At 37.3% G+C, this 26,232-nt stretch overlaps 1 protein-coding gene across 1 annotated transcript; it reads right to left on the bottom strand.

Annotated features, from left to right (window-relative positions):
- Positions 1 to 4,644: 4,644 nt before the first annotated feature.
- On the bottom strand, positions 4,645 to 5,895 carry LOC141482218 (uncharacterized). Its single transcript, XM_074175206.1, has 2 exons — positions 5,587 to 5,895; positions 4,645 to 5,523 (listed from the first exon to the last, which is right to left on the bottom strand). Exons 1-2 carry the CDS (start codon positions 5,739 to 5,741, stop codon positions 4,818 to 4,820), a joined length of 861 nt encoding a protein of 286 aa, XP_074031307.1. The 5' UTR covers positions 5,742 to 5,895; the 3' UTR covers positions 4,645 to 4,817.
- Positions 5,896 to 26,232: the final 20,337 nt, after the last annotated feature.

Below are 26,232 nucleotides of genomic sequence, written 5' to 3'. Positions count from 1 at the left end.
TGTAAAGTGGTTAGGTCTTCCTAGCGAACAAAATTCTTGGATTGATGAATCAAATATGGTTTAAATGTATCTAATAGTGACTTTCATGAATAAAGTAATATTAAAGTTCATTATTGTTTTCATTTCAATTATAAGTATGTGAATTGAAAAATATTGCAGCGGTAAACATTGCCCCAGCCATTCGCAATGTTCTGTGTATACCAAACCAAATTAATTGTATACTCCATTCCCGCTTATATTTTTCAACTCACGATATTGAAAACACATTATCATTCCCAAAACTAATCGCCGTCACTTTGAAATGCAGTATCCAACTCTTTTTGCCAATTATCTCTCACTGATAATGCCGTCTCATAAAGCTTAGTCGACTCCTCAAGCTCAGCCTGAGCTTGCATTCTCGAACGTTGATGGAATTGCTTATCTTTACCTATTTTTGAACGGAGTTCATCAGCATCTTTAGACATTCTAGCCAATTCAACCTTCGCTAATGCAATCTTGGCATTTAATGCTTCAAGAGTTTCATTATTAGCATTAATAGCTCGCTCACTCTTTTCAAGTTCAGCAATAGTCATCTGTGCTTTTACAAGACGGTATTTTGCTTTCCTTTTCATTTCCCCAAACCGATGGAGGGGACTGAAAGAAGATAGCGGTTCAGCTTTCAAATCACTCTTCATTTCTTTAGGAGTACCTTTTGGCTTCCTCTTCGATCTGTCACTTTTCGTTGCGGGTTTTTTCTGTCGCACAACACTTTTGGATTCTTTCTTTTCTTTAAAGTCAGTGACAATCGATGAAGATGCCTTAGTAACCTTCCTCTTGATTGTTCTAGATTTCTTATCAACACCAAGAGGAAGGGTAGATGAAGAGTGTTTGAGTGATGATAATTGCGAAACGATCGGATTTTCAATAATAATTTGCTCATTTGGTTCTGGCACATCTGCAAAGTTAACGAAGTCGTTAATATCAAAATCATTTATCGAATCTTGACTCGATAAATGTAATACTGGAATATTTTCAAAATCAGTCTGATCGATATCAACAAGTGGTGAACCATCTTCAGCAATCAATAGCGGCATAGAGCTCATGATTATTAAGGTCTGAGGAATGATATGTGATAGCAATAGAATGTGGATAGGAAAGGTGATGATGTTACTGAGACCTCACCATTTATAGAAGAAAATAAACTAGCGCATGCGCTCTTTCATCAACTGGCACATGCGCTCTCTCACTGAACTATTCACGCATGTAACAATCTTTGTCATTTAAGAGGAAAACTTTGTGTTGCATGCATGTATTTTTAAATGTTAGAAAATAATACAAATAAATTCAAAATATATATATATATATATATTTATTAATAATAGAGGACAATAACGATAATAAAAAATATAAAATGAAAAATGTTAATATGTCTCTGTGGATGTGGAACGTTCTTTGACTCTATTCCTCAATAGTTGTTGCTCGTGCGTCAAACACCAACATTGAAAAAAATGGATTCTCCTATTGGGGTAGAGTTGACCAACCTTCTCACACAGATCCCAAGTACTTCTACATGCATTGCATACATGATTCCAACAATTCATGGAATATGTATCACAACGCAAACAACGTTGCAGTGGAGTTGGAACGACAGCACAGGTACCGCAAATATTTCTACAGATACCTATATTGTTAAATATTATAGGTTCGGAACACTTCAGACACTGTAACTGTTGTTGACGATAATCCGATTTTGTTCGCTTCGGTGGATGAGAAGGAGGCGATAGTTGAATCCGCAACACGCAATCACTACACATACCAGTACATGGATTGATTGAATCCTTAGGTCTACTTATTTGACAAAAGTAGCACACAATAGCCCCTGCAATCATCATTGGGTAGACACACACTTTTGGTTTTTCATTCCACTCTTTTGGAAACGGCATTTTACTAATTCGATTAGAAATATTAAGAGATGACTTACAAAAACTATGAATGCTCTCTCCTACACCTACGATCTCTATTTATACAAATCAACATCATGTGAAAGTATAGTGGGATAACTTCTCCTACTATTCCACTCTAAACGAGTCAAGTGGGAGTCGCATCACCTCCTATATAAGTCGACTTGCAAACCTAGAGTTCATTCATTCACTCTCTACAACTGTGAGCAAACAACAACAAGATGAATTCTGCAAAAATAAATGCTGCATTAAATAGAATATCTGCTGTTGATGAAAACAATTGGATAGACGAATCAGATGATGAGGATGTCAATGTTCCGCTAGAGGAAGTGATAGTTGAAGCAGAAGATGTTGGAGTCGATGAAGATGAGATAGACGAAGTTGAAAACGAGGCCAACCAAAGCGACGAAGATGATGACGTCATGGAGTTTGAGAGGGTCATGGATGAAGAAGGAGATGATGAAGGGATAGAAGCTGACACAACTGAAGGCGATGGTGCTTTGAGGATCGGTATGCGAACGCTCAATGTCAGTGAGACACTGGAAGATCCCTTGGATTTGTATTGTGCAATGGATGCATACGTATTGATCAGCACAATAGATGGAGAGAACAAAAAACTATGTTGGTGCTGCTTTCGGTTTTATTCGCATAGAAACAATAATGGAGGGTGGTATGCCCATGTCAACACCCACAACACTGTCTCAATTATGGAAATGGGACAGAATTGGTGTGAAGCTTGCGAGAGGCCACTAACAAACTTCACCCGAGTATCTACATGTATTATATGTAATAATGTCCAACCTGTGGCACAATAACCGTGGACCTACTGGTCAAAAAAACAACAGCCCTTTTCAGGGCTACATTATTCACACAAACAGTAGTTAGTTGTATTAGTATTCATAGATTATATGACAAATGAATACTTTGACTAATAAAAGTCTAAGTAATTTGTTAGTCTTTGAATATCTATACATTATATGACAAATAAATTACTACTTTGACTGAAAAGTCGATATTTGGAATTTGATAGTCATTGAATATCTATGCATATGATGAGTACTACTTTAAATGAAAGTTGAAGTTGGCATTTTGTCAATTATTGTATGCATATAATGATGAATACTTTTACATACATACATTTTGTTTGAGACTATAAAGTTAACAATGGTATGAACCTGTTTCTGTTTGAAAGTATAATGATAGCTCTGAAAAGAGCTATTTTTTTATTGTTTCAGTCTTCAATTGTAGCCCTGAAAAGGGCTGTTTTTTTTTATTAATCCATGCAATGGTATGGACTAACGCTCCTCATCATCATCAGAAACAATGATGATTGTATCATCATCTGTATCTGATGATATACTGATGATGTCATCCTCATAATCATCTGAATCAGACGATATACTAATGGCATCATCATTAGCATAATTATCTAGCTCGTTATCCTCTAGATCGTCTAACTCATTGACATCCATCTCTAACTCTGCCTCTACTTCCTCTTGCATACCTTCTTCCATACGTGCCGGGAAATCATCAGGTAGATCATAGATACGTTGCAGCATTTGTGCAAAATTTGTACTGAAATGATCGAACGTTGAATCTATTCCATGTACCTGGATGGGGCCTGTACTCGTCATAGAACACTCTGGTACACTCATCGGTTCGGTGGTGGAATCAGCACTCGACATTGTGGAAGAATGATATAGAACTGGGATTGATGCTTTATTTATATTGGAAAAAAAAGGAGGGGGTGAAGTGTAAATGTAGAACAATTCAGTGTTTGAAATTCGAAAGCAATAAGAATGACAATTTTCTTCAAATTCTAAGTGATTATTATTATTAGAAACTCTGAGTGATTATTATAAAAAAAAAAACTAATAAGGGAGAGGGAAAAAGACACTGCCCCAACCTCGCAGTGCCTCGTGTACACCAACCAAAAAGTGTGTACTCCGTGGAAGGAAAGGAAAGGAATAGAAAGGATCGGAGAAATGAGGAAACGATTACATATCATCGTCTGAATTCAGGACTTCATCAATCAGGATAGGGGATGGTGGAGGACTATCATCGGACTCATTGTCAGCGTCACCGTCATCATCGTCATCGCTGTCGTCGTCGTCTGTGTTTCCGGACTGTGTATCCCATTCGTAATCATTCCGCCAATCATAGGGATCTGGATAATCCCCATCAGACAGGTCCGCTTGATCGGTTCCAGTAACGTGAAGCACTTGTATCCGATCATCATAAATTATGTCATCATAATTCATCGAGTGAGGTGCAGTCGTGGAGGTAACGAAACCTTCATGGATAGAAGCCCAGTAAGGATGTTGATGCGCTGGGTCACTGTACGGCTCAGTAGTTGAATCAGGTTCCATGTTGAAGGTGGCTGATCAACTGAATATTCCAACAGATAATTCCTACTTTTATACTTTTGAAAGGGAGTGGGGGAGGAGTGGGGAGGAGAGGGGATTAAGTGGGAATGAATTTCAAAAATGACATGAGCTATATTCCATGAAAGAGAAAATTGAAAATACTATATGAATTATATGAAATATACTTATTGATTTCATTATGAAACATATTTTCTTCCCAAGAGATTATTTACAATAGATTAGAGAACACAAAAATTGATGTGAGGTATTTGCATAGAAGAACTTGTAATTGAAATAAAAAAAGGAAATAATAATGAGACGAAGTGAAGAAAAATGCTCCAACCATCGCATTGTTCAATGTGTACCAAACCAAAACAATGTACACCCTTAATTTCACTTCTTTTTTTTTATTTTATTTTTATTTCCTAAAATTACAAACATAAACTTAAAACTATCTTAATTAAATATTCCTAACTAACCTAAAACTAATCTTACTACACTTACACTTAATCTATGGGAAAGTTTTTATAAAAGTCACTAACTTTTTATAAGTCTCTATCGAAGAGGTATCTGCTTCACACTTTTTCTCCAGAGATGCATACTTCCGATCTAGTTCGGCTATTACTTTTTCTGCTTCCCTCCGTCGGTTAACAATTTCAGCCATTTCGCGCTTCCTTTTAACCAACGCGGCCTCACTAGCTCGAGAAGCATGTTCTGCTTCCTTACATCTCTGTAGAAAACTGTCCAACATTTCACTAACCTCTCCGATAGGCTGTCGCACTTGTGGCACTAACACTTCAGGATTCGTCACCGGTGTTGCCAGCATCGGCGAAAGCGGCACCACCGACGGAGTGAATACGATGGGAGCCTCCTCCGATGGGGACAATACAACTGGTGGCTCCTCCGGAGAAGGCGCCCTAGGTTGTTCCACTACTGCTGCGGGTGGTGTGGAGGGCCTTAAGCTGTTTGGAGCGGTCGACCAACTACCTGCATAAGGATTAGTCCTATTGCAAGTAGCTCGGTACTTAGAAATAGGACCAACCTTCGCTGCAGGTCGTTGGCAAACCTTCTTTACAGGCCTGACTTCCTCCTCCTCCTCGAATAAGTCAGGGCTGGTGGATCTGCACCTAACTCGTGAAGTGGATGCCTTCTCCTGCTCTGTCATAGGCATGATGGATGCCACAGCGTTATTTAATTCCTGAGTGTTGGATGCCATTCTGAAAATGTAAAATAATACAAAGTTAGTAGATGTAAAAAATTAAAGTACATTGTTAACTTACTCAAACTTAGCTCCTCGTCGTATAGTACTCTGCTTCTGGTTGAGTATGGCTGGACTGCTCTGGATGACTGGAGTTGTCGTACTGAATGTAGAAGAACGTGCTCCTCGGGGTATCAACATCATTGGGAGTGGAGGGAATGAGGTGGGGGCGTGCATGCGCAATGGTTGGAATATGGTGGGGCGAGAAATGGTAGGAAGTGGGCGGGGTGAGCAATGGTGGGAAGAAAGAGGGCCGCGCTCCGCGCGGCTTACGCCCCAATTCGCTACGCTCGCGCCGGCGCGCTTCGCGCGCCGGCGCGAGCGTAATGGGGCCACCACCCCGGGGGGAGGAGGGGGGTGGGGGGTGGGGGGTGGGGGGTGGGGGGTGGGGGGTGGGGGGTGGGGGGTGGGGGGTGGGGGGGGGGGGGTGGGGGGTGGGGGGGTGGGGGGTGGGGGGTGGGGGGTGGGGGGTGGGGGGTGGGGGGGGGGGTGGGGGGTGGGGGGGTGGGGGGTGGGGGGTGGGGGGCGGGGGTGGGGGTGGGGGGTGGGGGGGGGGGGGTGGGGGGTGGGGGTGGGGGGGGGGGGGGTGGGGGGCGGGGGGTGGGGGGTGGGGGGGGGGGGGGCGGGGGGTGGGGGGCGGGGGGTGGGGGGCGGGGGGGCCGCGCTACGCGCGGCCCCGCCGCCCCCCACCCCCACCCGCGCGCTTCGCGCGCCGTGAAACCTAACCTAACCTAACACCTATGACCCTAACCTACAGTATGTATTAATCTAATCTAACCTAACGCGGGAGTAAATTCACCATGTTGGTTCAATTAATACGTCATCTGTTGGTTTTGGTTTTGGTTCTATTATTCTAACATTTGGATCAATGTCCAGTCCTGGATATCCCAGTCCACCTGATGGCCTGACTTTATGGCTTTTCTCCAAAACTTCAACTCTCTCTTCTAGTACATCATACTTTTTCATTGTAGTCCCTGTTATGTTTGACATAGCATCAAATTTTTTATTTGTAGACGCTGTTATGTCAGACATTTTTATGTCCACATCATTTGTAAGTTTGTCAAATTTACGAGTGAAAGTTATCCGAGCCTCTGCAATTTTATCGTCAAATGCTTGACGGGCATCGCGAGCAATATTACCTATTGTGGATTGTATTGCAGCTTGTAGGGCTAGAAGTATAACCTCCTTTGTTCCGTTAATTTCCCCCTCAAGATATGATACAGTTACACAATCACTCTTGTCAATTGGTTCGCTTATATTTTTCAATATTTTTCTTTGCATGTCATAATGACCATCTTTCGTTAATTTAAAACCAATCCCGGGAGGACCTCGAATGACATTACCACCCAATTTTCTTTTTCTACCAAACTTATCGATTGTTTTAGACATTGTGCACTCTACGATGATTCTTTTCAAACTGATATTTCTTTCATTTACATTATGTTATATACTTTACAGTAATTGGTTAGGAAAATAGAAATGAAACAAATAATATTTTTATCATTTTTTATTCATCTAAGTAACTTGGTAAAAGTGATACATATACAATACATAATACAATAATCACAAATAATCACAAATAAGAATGTTCCGGTTTGAAGGAATAAGCAATAATACTTCGAATTATAATTCAATTATTCATCTCTACAGTCAACAAATTGATTAGTTGGTCTAAGGCGCTCTCTTGAGAAAAAGAATGAACGATTTCAGACACCCAACGAATGTTATCATTAGGATCATTTCGATAAAATTCTATATCGCTATGACCCCATGGAAGAGTTCGAGTGGTATTCGGAATGATGAATCTCTTGTCGTCATGATACGATAAAGCGACTTTATTTTTCAATTCAGTGTAAATATCATGCAATACGCTTCTGAACGAGTTCATCTTCCTGAATATCATACCTCCCTCTTCAATGATTTTTTCATAGTCTTCACATGTCAATTCATTCTTTATAACAGATCGTTTCACACCTTTGGCCTTCTTCAGTTCACCATCAACAGATTTCACGTAATACGCTTTAGCACCTGTACCGTAAAAGCTGATTATTGGATCATTTGGGAATTCATCTTTGAAATTACCCAGAACTGACTTTGTCACTGGAATATTGAATTGGTTTCCTATTTTATAATTAGATGTATCGAACTTATTTATATTATTTTTGATAAATTCATAGAAATTGTCTGTATTTACTTTGAGAATAAGGGAGTCGGTATCAGTGTAGAGTAAGGACGCATCTTCTCCAAACTGTTGTTTGATACATCCATAGAAAAAATCATACATAACTGTTTTAGATAATTCTAGAATGGAAAATCCTAAATATAGTGGTTTATCATAATGAACTTTTACTCTAGCCAATTGAATGGCAACAAAATTTTCTGTAAAAATAGAGCATTTTTTAAAATTTGGTCGAGATATGAGACAACTAGCACCTATAGTTCTTTTTATATTTTCCCAATGTGTAATGAGTCTAACATCAATTCTATTGTCTACGTTTTCCATTGTTTTTCCATAGACTGCATTATTCATTAGTTTGTAGAAATCTTTTTCAGATTTGTTATTAGACCTATTACGCATTTCAGTATTCAAATCTATATAAGGCTTCATCCAACATGATTGCTTAAACCTCAATACTCTATGTGTGTTCATCACTATCAAACCATGATTGACAGCTTGCTGTAAGTTTCTATAGTGAACAATATATTTTCTTTTGTCGTTTAAATTTGGAATTAATTTGGGAACTTTCGATTTTGCATATGGAGGTATCAAACGTTCAACTAAGAATGGTAAATCGGAATGTTTATCATGAAGTTCTTGGGGATAATGTATATCCACTTCCAATACATATCCATAAGGACTATCAATATCCACATTCATTATATTAAGATTGAGAATTTCATGAGGTGCTAACCATGAAAATTCACCTGTTGGTAATGGTTGCGACATGCTGTGACCATATAGATTTGTTGCATCCAAATATGAAATGAATGAAGATGGTTCATTTGGATTATAATCCGGTAAAAATTTATTGTTTGCTTTATGTTTCCTTTCACTACATTGACTTATTCCACCACGAATACCTTTTTGAAAGAAGTGAACCATATCAATATCAGTTAGTAATTCCAATTCAATATTAGTATATTTCAACATGGCATCCCACGATAATCCGGGTGCAGTGAAGTATTGTGCCGGATCCAATTTATATTTATCAACAGATATATTTCTAAAGTTTTCAAAAATGTCACATAATAGTAACACATCTGACTTTAAATATAAATCAGAGTATTCACCCAAATCCTGACATTCGAATAAATTCCAAACAAGTTGAGCTCTCCCATAATCATTATCTGATACATGTTCACAATTGAGTTTATCATAAAATTGATTTTTGGTTGGAAGTCTTGGATGATTCAGTTTTTCGATGTCATCAACAAAACTATAGGGAAATACACCTTTCTTTCTCATCAAATTGAAATTTTCAATTTGTGGGAAATGTTTGCGCATCTCGATACACTGATCAGATGTTAAATTTGCACCTAAATTCTCCAAAGAACTAGGCATGAATCTGAAACTATCAATGAATCTCATTTTCAAATAATTCTTCTTCACCCTACCATCTTTATCCGTATAGGAGTGTGTAAAGAGATGTTTTGTGAAAGATATATATTTCTCATTAGTTTGTGGGATGACATCCACTTTATCTTTGTTTTTATACAATTCCTTTATGAATAAATGACAATCATATCCACTGAGATTGTGAAAAATTATAGGAATGAAATTTGGCAATTTAAAATTCAAATTACAAGATGAATGAGCAGCAGGGGACCTTTTTTTTCCTGTGAGGTGACAATGATCCCTCACTTTGACTTCGCCATCATTAAATTGTTTGGAACAAATGCCACAATTTGTGGCAGAAGCAAACTGTTCCTCTTCCTCAGGAGTTTGTACATCCATAGGAATAGGAAACCTGAGATGATTTTCATAAATATTTTTCAAATCATCTTCGATTTTGCTAACGAATTTCTGGACTGCATCCACACCCCTATACGAAACAAATTTTGATAAATCATCATTGTATGAACATTTAATCAAATAAGCAAATGAATAAGGCTCATGTTTGAATGTCTTGATCGAATACGAGTATTCAGGATTTGGTTTAGTGGTTTGAATCGGCTTCAGTACTGATTCAAAATCGGCATACACTACAAATGGTACCTTCATTTGTTTCTCAAAGTTTTCAAAAGTTAGTATATTTTCAGGTACCGTTTTCCCATATTTATTGACTTTGAAATTGGTTGATGGTGTTGTAGTACTCAAGTGATTACAATCATTTATCTTATGACGTAATAGTAATTGTTCATTAGAAAAATATAATAAACAGCCATCACAAAAATATTTCTTATGTTCATGAGCCGATAATTGGCTTGAAACTAATCTTGAAAGATCTTTAATCCAACAATAATGATTATTACCGAAATCATCTGTGATAAGTAACAAATTGACATGTCTTCTAAGTCTTCTCTGAGAGTAACGTAATGGTCCAATTATTTCATACATTATTTTACCCTTCTCGAATTTACTTTCTAAACCGTACACATTAACTGAAATATCATTCTTGTCTTCAAATTTCACAATATCTTTCAACTTTACCGGAAAATTCATACCTGTTACATCTATGACTGTACTGAAATGTGGATACGATGAAACTTCTGATGTTCTATCGATTGCAGGATGTAGTGCTGAAGTGATAGCCCATGCAAAACAATGCTGATCTTCATTACGGACATTAACCACGGCCTTCCTACGCTCGATACATTCAGGCAGCTTCACATATGAACATCCACTGAGCGGGCTGTATTTATTAATGTTCAACTCCAGAAACATGATTTTTTCACAAGTCCAACCTTAAATACAGAACAATATTACTAATCCATCCAATTAAAACTTGGTAGAAATGTTTACCTGAATCACGTTCCTGGAATTCTGTAGTTTGAGCGATAATCCCATTTCGAAATCCATCAAATAAGGAATTCAAATCAGTAGATTGATCAACTGTTCTATTCTGTGAATTAAATGATTTGGTTTCCTTCAGGTCTTGTGTTTGTAGAATATAACTCCCAAATACTTCCATATTCACTTTGATGATTTTGTGAACCCTGATGGCCGATTCCAATAATTCTATAACTTTCTGCCTGATTTCATTAAAGAATAACATGTAATCGGTGGAAACAATGGAACTCTGCACCCTGTATGTCGCAATCCGACGTTTGAAGGCGCTCTTTATAATTTGAACACCATCACTGAATTGAACACATGTATTATTCTTATGTTGTAGAGTTCTATTGTGAGAATTCACTTGAGTCAATGGAATCATCACATTACAACAATTACATGTGTACATAGGTGCTGCAGCGTCATCTAATCTCACTCGTTTCACTGATGGCCCTCCTTGGCAACTCTGGAGCTGATGACGACGAAGGTTGTCACTACGGGTAAAAGATTTACCACATTCACAAGAATACATTTTCTATGATATGTTCTCACTAACTCACTCGATGGAAACTGACATAACCAGCACTCGCCCGCTTCTTAAATACCATAATCCATGTCGCCTGCGCATCACCGTAGAGAGTGAGGGTAGGTAAGGACACATCGATGCATCCACTAGAGATGCCTGACGTCACAGCCAAGCCCATCTCCCAATTTGATGCGAGTTGCCGGCACGAGCAAGCAGTGATCGTTGCGCTCTCGGAGAGGGCAGACGTTTGCACAGTCCTCGCCCGCCTGCGTGTCACCATCAATAGCGAGGGTAGGGTGATGCGTTACGTCACATCATTCACTGCTTCGAGAGCGATAGCCGAACAAGCAATTGTCGTTGCGCTCTCGGAGAGGACAGACGTTAGCACAGTCCTCGCCCGCCTGCGTGTCACCATTGATGGCGAGTCTGGGGCGTTACGTCACATCCTTCACTACATCGAGGGAGGTGAGAGCAGACTGATGAATACGCATTACTCTGCCACACGTCGTGGAGTGAACATGTCGCTCTCTAGCCGTTGAACGGTTATTGCTGTGACGTCACTCCACTACTAACTTGGTGCCCTCACACCGATGGAGCATTCATTACTTGGAGGATCTTCGAAGTATGCAGACGTATGTTTGTACATAGACAAACAAGCACATGATGAAACCCTGTACCGTGCATTCTCTAACACACACACACACACACACATACACACACAAAATCTCATATGAAAAAAAAAAAAAAATCTGAACGATCCATGCACCAGACACTTCAAGGTCACAACGCCTTGACTTCACTGCACAACAAAAAAAAGCAAATAACACGTCATATTGGTGGGGGGAGTATTAGAACCGGGAAAAAATTTCTGAACGATCCATACACCACACCCTTCAAGGTCACATCACATTGACTTCACCAAACAACAACCAATAAAAAAGCAATTAATACGTCATAGTGGTGGGGGGAGGCTTAGAACCGGCTCAAATCTCCTACTTACGTGCCACACAGCTCATGCCACATTGCATATTCTCAACGAGATATTTAATGGCATGGTCATCTCACGTGGAGGTGATTTGAACTGGCCACCGAGATCGTGCGTTTGACCTGGTTAGACTTTTTCTTGCGAAGTTTTCTCAAGTCACAGGTGTAAGCGAATAAACCACAAACCACAGCGGTGCTCAAAGCAAACATAACCCATGTTATTGGTCGAGTTCAGCCTGATTTATGTTCCTGTTGGAAAATTGTACGTTTTGGATGCATTCCACCCAGAGAAGCCGGGGCGGACATTTGAGGGATGTTATATTTCACATATGAGGTCATCAAAGGAATGAAAAATGTCGATAATATCTCACACACATTTTTTTTATTTTGATATAAAGATATGAAACGCTTAATGAATGACTCTATAATGAATAAATGGTTTTTTTCCTTCCTTATTGATGAGTTATGGAAAAAATGATGTGTGTTATTTTTCCGTAATTTCCAGTCATCGATAAGCCATTCGTATTGAATAGCTGGTTGATCCTACAAAATATTCGATAAACATTCATTCAGTATTTGAAACAATTTTCAGGCGATTATTCTACGACGACATAGTAGTATGTATCAAGAATCTACACAGAATTGGGGCTAGACTTCTGAATATGTGTACCAAAACATTCAAATAGCATTATAAAACAAATCTATCAAGAAACTAATAATGTTTCTTACAGTTGATTTCACTTTCCATTTTTCATTTCTTATCCATTTCTCTCATTTCGTCGTTCATGATTTGAGTGTTACCTATATTTCAGTTGATATTTCATTCGCCATCAGAACATTTTCATTCTTATAATTTTTTGGCTCTGGTGAAGTAATAGAAGTGGATTTGTCTGTGGCTGAATCAATTAGACATTTATCCGCTTCATATATTTCTTTGGGTGGAACGTGCTGATTGATTTTCAATAGTCAAAAAACACATCAATATCATAAGCTATGATATAAAATCAGACATCGCTGGTGTCGGGTATCTCCCTTATCCTAAAAAGGACTAGCGTGAAAGTGAAGGTGATGACATTTCCCCCAACGAAAACGCCATCTATGACCCTGACAAAAAGACTCAATCTTCGGGGCTCCTCAGTTGCCAACCAAGCTTCGACATTGACCACTGAACAAAACGAGAATCGTCTTTCACTGCAGCTTCCACTGAAAAGCAACTGACATGTCTTGGTAGCCTCGTTCATCTTTGATATTTGAGGATTAAGTATTTCGCCTTCCTAGGTGGAGACGTTATTATCTTTGCTTTCAGGGTTGTTCTTTCAACGACAGTGGGGTGGTTCAGCCTAGCACCACTGAAGAGACCGTGTCGGATCATCTGCTGGAAATTCTCCAAGTAATACATTTCTCGATAAGTTCCTTGGTTGGAATTGGCTCAAAGAGGTTAGCATTATTAATAACTTCTTCTTCCAAGTACTTTTTTTTAATATAATTATTCAATATCTACTGAGTTTTCTATTGATTTCAATTAAATTCTGAGAGCAAAAGATTTGGCGTAGCGTCCCTTTTCGTCGCCTTGGGAAGAATCTTTTGTTGATAAAAAAGTTGAAAATCGTTTACTTTCCTTAGTTACTAACTATCAATTTCTGTAACTTGAAATTTCTAAGTTTGATATCTCAAAAAACTATTTTCTCTACAAGTTTGCTTTTTATTTCTGAATTCAGATACAATATGAATATGAATATATAAGAAAGATATGAGAAAGATCTAACAATCTTCAATAGAGGCATGGAGCCGACATTTATTAACGCACGTAGGCAAACATTAATAGATATCACGCTTACAACAGCCAAAATATCAAACAAAATCCAAGACTGGCAAGTCTTGGACCATATTTCTATGTCAGACCACCGCTGGCTGACCTATACGGTGAGCCAGGATCTCAGGACTACTGTAAAATTTCGTGACCCGAAGAGGATGGATGTAGATCTCTACAATAGACTCTTAAGAGGAGCTCTCCTGACTCCTGGAAGCAATGAAGAACTGAAAAGGTACACGGTATCTATCCACAACAAAATAGAGATTGCCTACAAGGAATCCTGTCCGATGAGGATGGTTCAAACAGATGGCACAACCAACACATGGTGGTGCCCTGAACCGGAACAATTCAGGAAGACAACGAAAATGACATTCATTAAGGCAAACGTACAAGACTCGAAGAGGACTGGAGTATATATCAAGCCAACCTCAGAGAGTTCAAAAAAGTCTGCAGACGAAAGCAAAGAGAAGCCTGAAGAGCCTTTTGTGAGGCAGTCGAAGACTTCCAACTAGCTTCTAGGCTACAGAAGGCACTCTCAAATGACCATCATAAGAGTATCGGCATCCTGACGAGGGAAGATAGCGACAAAGCCGTCAACCTCCAGGAGAGTGCTTGAGATTCTTATGGAAACTCACTTCCCAGGATGTACCAACAACACCCTCAAAATACGACTGGCAATCTGCTAGTGCAGTGATTGATGAGGACGACAAAATAAGATGGGCTATATCGGGCTTTTCCCTATTCAAGTCACCATGACCTGTCGGTACAAGACCAGCCCTACTTCAGTGGGGACTGGACACTCTTATGCCGCACCTGGTTGGAATATTCAGAGCCTCTCTAGCTCTGAGGTATATTCCCAGTAAGTGTAGTATTTATACCCAAACCAGGTAGGTTTTTCTTAAAAACCGTGGAGAGGCTATGTGAGCGGTACATAAGAGATGAAGTAATAGTTCACAACCCACTTCATCCAAATCAGCATGCATATACTCCGGGAAGGTCTACTGATTCTGCCCTTCACCATGTGGTTCCATCCACCCTGGGTATATTCATAGATATCGAGGGAGCGTTTGATAAAACAACCTCTCCAGAAACTACCCTCCACACTGTGCGATAGAGTGCAGGATGGCCTCTAATTAATAGAAACATGGTGTAAGGAACACCCACTGTCGATCAATCCCAAGAAGACTGAGATGGTCCTTTTCACCAGGAAAAGAAGTTTAACGGGCTTAAAACCTCCCGAAATTTTCAAAAGCAAAGTAAACTTCTCTGAAGAGGTAAAATACCTTGGTACCATCCTCGACAGGAAGCTAACATGGAACTCTCATCTACAGAATAGAGCAAAAAGAGCATACGTGGCTTATGAGCAATGTCGGAGGACAGTGGAACGCACATGGGGTCTTCAACCCCGTGTGTCCACCTGGATCTACACTGCAATTATAAGACCTATGTTAACGTATAGAGCCATTGCATGGGGACCGAAAGTTCTTTAAGCAACGGCCATCCAAAAATTATACCAAATGCACCGACTGGCTCCTTTAAACATCACAGGAGCCATGTGTGTGTGTGTGAGAATGCACGGTACAGGGTTCATCAAGTGCGTGTCTGTGTACAAACATACGTCTGCATACAAAAAAAGGAGATGAGGGAATCTTCCAAAAATAAGGAGGGAAGTAATCAATTATGAAATAAGTAACTCTATACATGGATGTGTAGATCATGCAAAGAAGTAATTTTCAGACACAAACTGAAAGAAATTCCTCCTGAAATAGCTACTTTCATACAAACACGAAAGAAAAAAATTCTTTCAAAACAAATACTTCTATATGAACACTGAATTATACAGAAAATACTTTTCTCTACTCAGTTTGTATTTCAAACATTCGTTGTGGAATAAAAATCAGATATCATTTACCGGTGAGAGCCCACCAAGTTAGCAGTGGTGTGACGTCACAGCAGCAAACGTTCAACTGTAGGAGAGCGGGATGTTCACTCCACGACGTGTGGTTGAGTAATGCGTATTCATCGGTGTGTCCTCACCTCTCTCTCGATGCGGCAGAGGCTATGACGTAACGCATCGCTCTACCCTCGCTGTCGATGGTGACGCGCAGGCGGCGAGGACTGTGTTAGCGTCTGTCTTCTACGATGGCGCAACGACCACTGTCTGTTCGCATCGACTTCTGTTAACGCGTCCAGTTGGGAGGTGGGCTTGGCTGTGACGTCAGGCATCTCTAGTGGGTACAAACTAGCAATGTGAACCTTTTTTGAAATGTAGCACGGATTCATGTTGGAGGTGACTCGCGCTGTTCAACATAAAAGAAATGCCTGGCACACTAATAAATCAGTAGACATATCTGCCGCAGTTACCAATTGGTAGAGTGTTATTCATTTCGTAATAGAAGGAAAACGGTGAGTGTATTTTTCTGTTGGAAATTGTTTATATTTCCATACATATTTTCATCATGTCCGTTTCAGAAGTAGACTTACATAAAATCAATAATTTGATTGTACAGGAGGTTGAAATACTAGAGCAGAAGGCCTTATCATCATTGCCAATTGATGAAGTGTACATAATTAAGAATATATCAACTCATTCTACAAGGTTTGGTTAATCAATTTCATTAACTTTGGGAGATATAAGCAATGATAAATTATTTAAAACATGGCTACCAAATCGTATTTCGTTGCAATTCAGTGATAATGATATAACTTGTATCAACTCATCGGGTGGTGAATATACGATGGTGTATTTAGGTCAGAGCCCGCAAAGTTTTGCAGGCATGAAAACGCGATCTCTAGTCAGATTCAATATGATTGAATAATAATGGTAATTATTTATGGTGAATTTCTTTTTGTTTTAATAATATTCATATATCAGATGATTTAGATGATAATTATATGGAAATATAAAAATTACTAACATAGTTGAATACACTCACTTTATAACTACAAGTAAGATGGGAATGTTAGTATTATTTCATGGAAACAAGTTGGAGGTTGCTTATTGTTTTTTATTCGATTTCAGTTCCACCATTCAAAGATGTGGATGCAGTATGCAAATCGATATTGGATCGATGTTGTAGATCTCAAATCATCGGTTCAACATTTGTCTACTTAAGAATTGAAGGTGTTGGGTGATGGAGCCGAACATGCAAACATTTATAATATTATGCTATGATGATACACAAATCGAATTATGTCTTCGTGATGCTGAGAACTATCGGAGTGGTGCAGAAGTTTGTTACAAATATTTAAATAATGAATTGGAATTGTGTCAAATTTGTGAGGTTATGATTGAACTGAGCATGAGAAGATTCCTGTATAGCCTCCAATCATACTTGCCAGAATGGATTATTCATCACTTTGAATTGAATGATGAAAATCAAGAGGACATTGAAGATGATTGCGAAAATGATGACTATGAGGAAGAAGTTAATTTAGATAGTCTGTATGTTTCTGTAAATCATAAATAATGTCAAATGAAAAACTCTGTATTATTTCCATGTTTTATTTATTCAAATCCCATTATATACAATTGAAAATGATTACAAAACAATAAAGATGATATATATGAATTAGGAAAAAATTACAATACACGATATAACTCAGTTACAAATTTAAAAAAAGAAGACTTTAGTATTGTCTGGAAACTTGGTCTTCCTCGTCTCAAACTCAATCTTTATGTCAATAGTTGGGGATTTTGTTGCATTCGGTTGATGGGAACAATCGATGATGAATAGCGGATTCTCTATAAATTCTCCAATGTCCATCAGAGGTTCACTCATATCTTTATCATAATAACTTCGTTGAAAACTCTCAAAAGCATAATAAGCAGGAGCATCAAGTTTTTCGTCGAAATTCAAATTCCAACGTTCATATGGATAAACTTCAGAATTCAAGTATACTCGAATACTATTGATATCGGCAGTTGTGAATTTTTCAATATCCTGTGTTCTATCTTCAGAAGTGGTAGTGCTTTGGGGAATGCGATGATGCCAAAACGGGGAGTTTCCAGAGCGTTAGTTGTTTTGATGGTCCATATGTCTGAAGAAGTCCCACGTAATAATGGTAGTTCATAGAGGTTCCACATACGATAAGCCAACTTGATTTTGGGATTCAAACCGCTTTTGTTTATTCTACTCAAAAGTTTGAGCTTGTGTTTATCATTTGGTACAATATGTCTTATTTTCCATTCGATTTTATTTATTTTCAAATTAGCATCAACGTCACATATATATGAGTCTTTGAATGATCGAGAGATAATCAAAATCAACTCCTGTTCAGCATTCAATATACTTTTGTTGTAATTTTCAGCAAAACCCATCAAATATTTCAGTGGTAGTTTTCCACTAAATACATGGCTGTTTGTATCCAAGATATCTTGTTTCAATTGTGAAAGTCCCCAGCCAGATGTCAATAATGTGTTAGCATGTGATTGTCCAAATGATATCATGGTTTTCATTGTAGATTTTATCCCGGGTTTTCTAACAACAGCCACTTGTTCACCACCCATTTCGTAACGAATTTCATCAAAGAGAAAGGCAATTGCATTATTCGAGAGATAGCATGTTTTTGCTTCGTCTTTGGGGGTGAATTTACCTTCTATGTTAGTGAAGCTCTTGGCAATATCTAGTATAACATCTTGATTATTGATTGCAATTCTAATTTCATCTGAATTCCTGAATAGCGGTGATCCATAGGGCTTATATGTGTGCTCATGTAAACTTATGAGAGAATGGTCGAGCACCGGTTCATCGAATATATTCAACTTTTCACTGTTTGTTTCGAGCACCATTGTTATTTTCTCACTTTCAACACAATCGATTTCAAAAATTTAAGATGCTAACTGTTTAGCATACACGTGTGAAATGAGCTTCTTTTCATGCAGACTTTTCTTTTCAATGGTGCAGCTTGTTTTGGTTTGGGATTGTTCACTACGATTCTGTCTATTATAAATGGAACCCATAACAATAGTCATTCGATTTTCTTCAATTCCAAAATAATGAAAATCACTTCTTCACTTCCAAAATCGATAAGGTTATTTTTTTCATCCAAACTACGCACTGTAATGTTGTGAATCAATGGACAACCTTCTGGAATGACAGGTATATATATATATGATATTGTGTGATTCTTTAGTAAGATTGTATCGAATGAGAAAAGAATGTGGGATTCTTCACCATTTATATATGAATCAGATATTATATTGCAATCTAAGCGGATAAGTCTCACAGTTGTAATGTTTATTGGTAATGAGGATTCATGTATCTGATTTGGTGAAAATATGCCATGAGCGAACCCCGTCATTTCTGTTATAGAATTTGGATGTTACAGATCAATTTCATATTTGGATCGCATTTCACATTTGAATGTATCATTATAGGCGTGTCGATGGAAAATGTCATCTGCAACGATATCAGTTGGTTTTCTATCATGAAACAACCTAAACATAATATGTTTCTGTATGACGGCATTGATCTCTTCTATTTCGTAAGCACCACATAAAATTTTAATTGTGTACCTGTGGAGTATCGATGAGTTGTCATTACTGATTCTGAAACTCATTAAATCATTAGCTTCAGTTATATTATTGATTGTATTGCATCCATAGAATCCCAAAAGTCCTAATCCATAACGACTGTTCCTATCCAATTCAATAGGTGGAAAAAAATCAAGATACTTGTCCCGACAGCTTGTAGCTCGAACTTTCATAACATGACTGATGAATATTTTGAAACACATTTCAATTCATTGTTGTGCACAGCAACAGCATATTTGAGACAATTTACACTTTTTCGAAGGTGTTGAATGGTAATAAATATCATTTTTATTGATATCGATATTCATATTTTCTATATTACAAATACAACATTCAGATTTTCGAGGTATAGGACCATCATTCACATCCGAATCTGAATTTTCATCGGGGTGATGTTCGTAACAATATCTATATTTCATTATGTCGATGTTATCTTGTAGATGTTTGGGTAACTTTTCCCAAATATATGCAATCTCATGTGCAACACATGAAAACCCCATTCCCTTGAAAGCCTCCCGATCCAGTTTTGGTGTTTTATCCATTTTTATTTGGAAAATCATCCAGAGAGGAACTGTAAGCACAAGTGACCACAGGGAACTGTATTAAATTTCTGCTGACGATCATAGTTATATTTGATTCTTACATTCGAACATTTTCGAAATAATCGAGTCAATTCCAATGGTGAGGGTAGATCTCAAAATTATCGAAATATGCAACTTCTTCCCCACAATTTTTATATGCCACCCAATGTTTTCCAGGTCCACTTATTCCATCTGAATTGACAATAGCTGTTTCGTTTTGTTTTGGACCTGAAGAGTGTAATTTGTCACGCATAAAAACACCACGAAAATGTGGAATTTTAATTTTTTGTGCATAATAACTGAGATCGACGTCAGTGAGTGGCCTCTGAGGTAGGGGATCAATTAGTTTTTTGTTTTGTTTGTGGGTTTGTATGGTTTTAACCTTTACGGTACGGTTTAAGGTTAATTCCATTTCCGCGTTTGCCCAATGCTACAGCCTCCAAGGTTTTATTGTGGCGATTGGCTTCCAATAAAGCCGCTCTGCTGAATTCACGGCCTTGGTAATACCAGCAGCAGCTCCCGCCAAACTCCCTAGTGCTGATAATCCAGCAAAAATTGGTATCAATGGCAAAAGTCCACCGGTCTTGGGAACAGGAATTATGCGTGGAGTACGGGTTTTCTTCTTTCCACCGGCAGCTTTGAGGTATTTACGTGCTGCCTGCAATGCCACAGTGATAGCTTTTTTGCTATTATTCGTCACAAATCGATCCCCGCCAGCTTTCTTCAATACATTTCGCACTTTATGGACTATCCCAGCACCAAATGTAACTTTTCTAATTTTATTTTATTTCGTTTGTTTCCTCTTACTTTCTTTCTTATTGGTGCTACAACCCATGCCCATATGTTTTTTTGCTTTCATAATGTTGGTGACAAGTAATGCAGCTGCTCTTTCTCCAATACTCGCGTCCTTCGATTTAACCCTATCCCAAGCGCTGTATTCAAGTTCTTTGTGGGCTGAATGTCTTGCTGCAATATGGGATGGATGCTTAGAATATTGAATATCGCGTTTTTTTTGCATTCGATATCTAATTCATTCATTTCAGGATCGTTGCGAGCTAAACGTTGTTTCAATTTCATACCCGGTCCACAGTATTGATAACCTCCGGGTGTATGTATTTCGAAAGAAAGTTTGTTAATTTAATCATTAACAAAACCACAACCTCTTTCAATTTTACGATCACTTTCAATACGTCCGTTTCGTTTGAAGGTACACATTAAAATGAATAAGCTAATAACATTTATATAGTCTCCAACTACGGCAAGATGCGCATTGTAAAACAGAAAGAAAAGTTTGCTGTAGATGATCTAGATGAGAAATTTGGGTGTGGATTGAAAGGACAAAGAGTATTCAAACATGGTCCACTACTTCCATCATCAGTTCGAAGACTCATTATAGGACCTTCAAATTGTGGAAAGACGAATGCAATGATATCGCTATTAACACATCCACAAGGACTGAGATTTAGAAATGTGTATCCCTATTCGAAATCACTCAATCAACCTGAATATCAGTACTTACGAAATGTTTTGGAACCTATAAAAGGATTAGGTTTTTATACATTCAGCAATAATGCAGAAATAGTGGAACCCTCCGACGCTAAGCCTAATTCTGTTTCCATTTTCGATGATGTGATATGTGAAAAGCAAGATATTATTAGATCATATTTCTGTATGGGACGTCATAGAGATGTTGATTGTTTTTATCTCGCACAGACATATTCACGGGTACCCAAACAATTAGTGCGAGACAATACCAATTTCATCATAATGTTCAAACAAGATGAGACGAATTTACACCACATTCATTCAGATCATGTATCACCCGATGTAACAATCAACCAATTCCAATTGATTTGTGTTAAATGCTGGGAGGACCAATATGGATTTCTAGTCGTTGATAAGGACAGAAAAATAGATGAAGGTAGATATCGCAAAGGATTCGATAGTTTTATATATCCATGATCTTGTTATTCACATTTATTCGATTTCTGAATATTGTAGAGGTCATTTCATCAGCGAATTGAGCTATAATTCAAAAAAGGCAATATGAATACAAAAAATGATTCTGAAAATGAAAACAATGAAATGAATTCGAAACGTCAGTCAGTTGAAACAAAAGAAGCTGTCAGGCAGAAATGACATTCAAGAATGTAATTTCTATCAATGACTATCAAGAATGACATTATTGAAAATCGTACGACACTCAAAAAATTGTATGAACCCATAACGAAACCATTGAATGTTTTATCATCAAACGCTACTTCGAAATCATCAGTGTTATCGTCAAACCATGGAAATGTTCAATCTACTTCTAATTATTCCATGAGTACTCCAATAAGAAAAAAACAATCTTTTGGTAGTGTATCATCTGTGAATAGTGACACAAGCACACTTCAAGACGATATGAGAAAAATTCTATTCAAAACACCATCATCGTCCCACATCGATTCCTTGGATCCTGACTCCTCACCTAATTTAAATGAAAGTCGTGAAGGTGTTTTGGTGAAACATTTGAATAATGTAAAAACTGGAAATTCAGCATATGATGGAACATTTGGTGTACGTATGGATCCTATTACACAAAAGCTGAAACTGGGAAGTCCAGTGGTACATTTCAAAGATGGAAACATTTCATTTTGGGATGCTAATATAGTGAAAAAATATGAATGCGCAGGTAGTCCAGACTTGTATGATATGATCTTTCTGAAGAATCCGCAAGATGTTGATAATGAAGAAATTCGTCAAGTATATTCCTAAATATTGAAAATAAATAATGCTCCATACAAACAATATCATTTGAAGAATGGTTTTGAAAAGACAAATTCTAAAAAATTTCGTGAAGTTATCAAACCTCTATTAGACTCACCAAAATATCCAATAAGAAGTAGAGGTAAATTTGGTGTAGCACTCAAACGAGTGGAAATGGAGAAAACATATAATTCTAAACCTGTGAATTATGTGTACTGGAATTCGCCGAAAGAGTTAGTTGCTCGCTTACGACTATTGGTGGCTTCAAAGTCAGCTGAGCATACTGGACATGACAATGAAATAATTTCAATAATTGAAGAATTTCGTTAAGAATGTATAATATATTATTATATCCACAAGTAATGATCACTGTCACATCATCATTCAATGCAGTAACATTATCACCTTTTCTCTTCAATCATATTGAAATAGAATGACTAATGAATTAAGTGGTGTCAAACGACAAGTTGTTAATGAATTACATAGACCTGCAAGACGTAATTTTCGCAGAAGAATAACTACCATCAAAGGTTTTGCAGATCAATGGCAAATAGATCTAGCTGAACTATAACCTTACGCAAAAAGTAATAAAGGATACCGACAAATACTTATAGTGATTGATTGTTACTCAAAATATCTGTGGACTGTAGTAGTTGAAGATAAAACAGGTAAAACAATAATTGATGCAATGAAACATGTACTGAAGGAAGCCAAATTTCCCCCCAAACATATACAAAGCGATCAAGGGAAATAATTTTTTAATAGAAGCTTCTCATCTCTCATGCGAGAATATACCTAATATCAATCATTATTCAACATTTAGCACAAAGAAGGCGGCTATAGCAGAAAGAGTTATTCGTATAATAAAGACATGACTCTAGTGGATATAATAATAAAGTTCATCGTACAATAGGTATGGCACCCATCAATGTTGATTTTACAGCAAAATTGAAATTCAAAGGTATCAAAGAAATTATGTTTAATCTGTTCTGTTTAAAACCTGTTTTTCCGTTAACCAGCTGTTGTACCCCTACGAACGACAACCCTCAGAAGTCGAAACTTGTGCGAGCTAAGGAATAACGAGGTCTTACCTTTTAACGTGTGATTCCTAACACATAAGAAAACAAAGTAAACCCAAATTCCAATTGAATGATATTGTACGTGTAAGCAAGTACAAAAACATTTTTGAAAAGTCTTATACTGCGAACTTCACCACGGAGCCCTTCAAGATTTTTAAAATTGATGAAACCACCCACATGACCTACAATTTCGAAGATATGAATGAACAACCTATTAGAGGATGTTTTGACGAAGAAGTGTTATTACGAACCGAAAATCCTGACGTATATCTGATTGAGAAGGTGTTGAAGAAACAAAAAAAAGTATATGTAAAGTGGTTAGGCCTTCCTAGCGAACAAAATTGTTGGATTGATGAATCAAATATGGTTTCAATGTATCTACTTATGTGTTTATGAATGAAGTAATGTTGAATTTCATTATTGTTTTCATTTCAATAATATGTATGTGAATTGAAAAATATTGCAGCGGTAAACGTTGCCCCAACCATTCGCAACGTCTTGTGTTTACCAAACCAAATTAATTGTATACTTCATTTCCGTTTATATTTTTCAACTCACGATATTGAAAAGACATTACCATTCGCAAAACTAATCGATGGTACTTTGAAATGCACTCTCCAACTCTTTTCGCCAATTATCTCTCACTGATAATGCCGTCTCATAAAGTTGAGTCGACTCCTCAAGCTCTGCCTGAGCTTGCATTCTCGAACGTTGATTGAATTGGTTATCTTTCACAATTTTTGAACGGAGTTCATCTGCATCTTTACACATTTCAGCCAATTCAATCTTCGCTAATGCAGTCTTGTCATCTAATGCTTGAAGAGTTTCCTTATTAACATTAATAGCTCGCTCACTCTTCTCGTATTCAGCAATAGCTATCTGTGCCTTTACAAGGCGGCATTTTGCTTTCTTTTTCATATCTTCAAACCGATGTAGTGGACTGAAAGAAGATAGCGATTCACCTTTCAAATCACCCTTCATTTCTTTATGTACACCTTTTGTCTTCCTCTTCAATCTGTCACTTTTCGTTGTGGGCTTTTTCTCTCGCACACCACTTTTTGATTGTTTCTTTACTTTGAAGTCAGTGACAATCGATGAAGATGCATCAGTAACCTTCCTCTTGATTGTTCTAGATTTCTCATCAACACCAAGAGGAAGGGTAGAAGAAGGGTATTTGAGTGGTGATGATTGCGAAAGGATTGGAGTTTCAACAACAATTTGCTCAATTGGTTCCGGCATATCTGCAAAGTTAACGAAGTCGTTAATATCAAAATCATTTATCGACTCTTGACTCGACGAATGTGATACTGGAATATTTTCAAAATCAGTGTGATTGATATCAACAAGTGGTGAACCATCTTCAGCAATCAACAGCGGCATAGAGCTCATGATAATGATTATTCAGGTCTGAGTAATGATAATAATAATGATAATAATAATTTATTTGTTCTAACATGTATGTTTTTACTAGTATGAACTATATGATTCAAACTGTAACATTATATGAAGCACTAATTAGATAACAAATGATAACAAATGAACTGAAAAAACCACAAAGTCGAAGACTGTCTATGGTGTGCGTCCAGCCTATGGTAAATAGTATCGATCAATAGTGCATGAAGCCAATGACAATATATTTTCACCTTCAAATTTGAATTTTATAGTAAATAAGCGTGTTTGATATGCTACTGAAATAGTGGTCACTTCATACAATACTGAAAATTACAGATCAAACAAGTAATTTAACATACAATTTTCCCAACATTAGTAAACAAAAAAGATAATATATATATATATATATATATATATATATATATATATATATATATATATATATATATATATATATATATATATATATATATTTATATATATATATATATATATATATATATATACACATACACATACATACATATACATATACATACATACATATACACATATATACACATACATATATAACAAATAAGGGCAATAATAAACGTATGATAACACTTCCTATACAGTAATACAAACCTCCACAAGTTCATGAATAGTGAGTCTGTTTGAATCATTCAAAAATTTTTTCAGTTTCTTCTTGAATCCTCTATAAGAATGAGTTTCTTTTATTTCGACAGGAATAAAATTGGAAAATTTTGGCACCAAGTACGAAAAACATCGCTAGCGGTGTTCTGAAATAATTGGACTTTTTTCTTGTTTCGTAGCAATGTTCTAGTCTTTTGAGATTAGATTTTTGTTCGAGTTCAAAGGAAGATACAACAAAGAAATAATGCTGGCGGATGTCAAGGATTCTAGATTCGGAGTATAACAAATCAGATGAATATCGAGAGTGTTTGTTTAGTAATATTTTCAGATATGTTTTTTGGAGAATTTCCAACTTTTTAATGTGTTCTTTGAGTGCACTT

This window comes from Leptinotarsa decemlineata, unplaced genomic scaffold (assembly GCF_025532065.1).
Source record: "Leptinotarsa decemlineata unplaced genomic scaffold, Ldec_3_MD MMD2_tig00000882_RagTag_RagTag, whole genome shotgun sequence".
NCBI lineage: Eukaryota > Metazoa > Arthropoda > Insecta > Coleoptera > Chrysomelidae > Leptinotarsa > Leptinotarsa decemlineata.
This window is presented reverse-complemented; position numbering and strand designations above follow the sequence as displayed.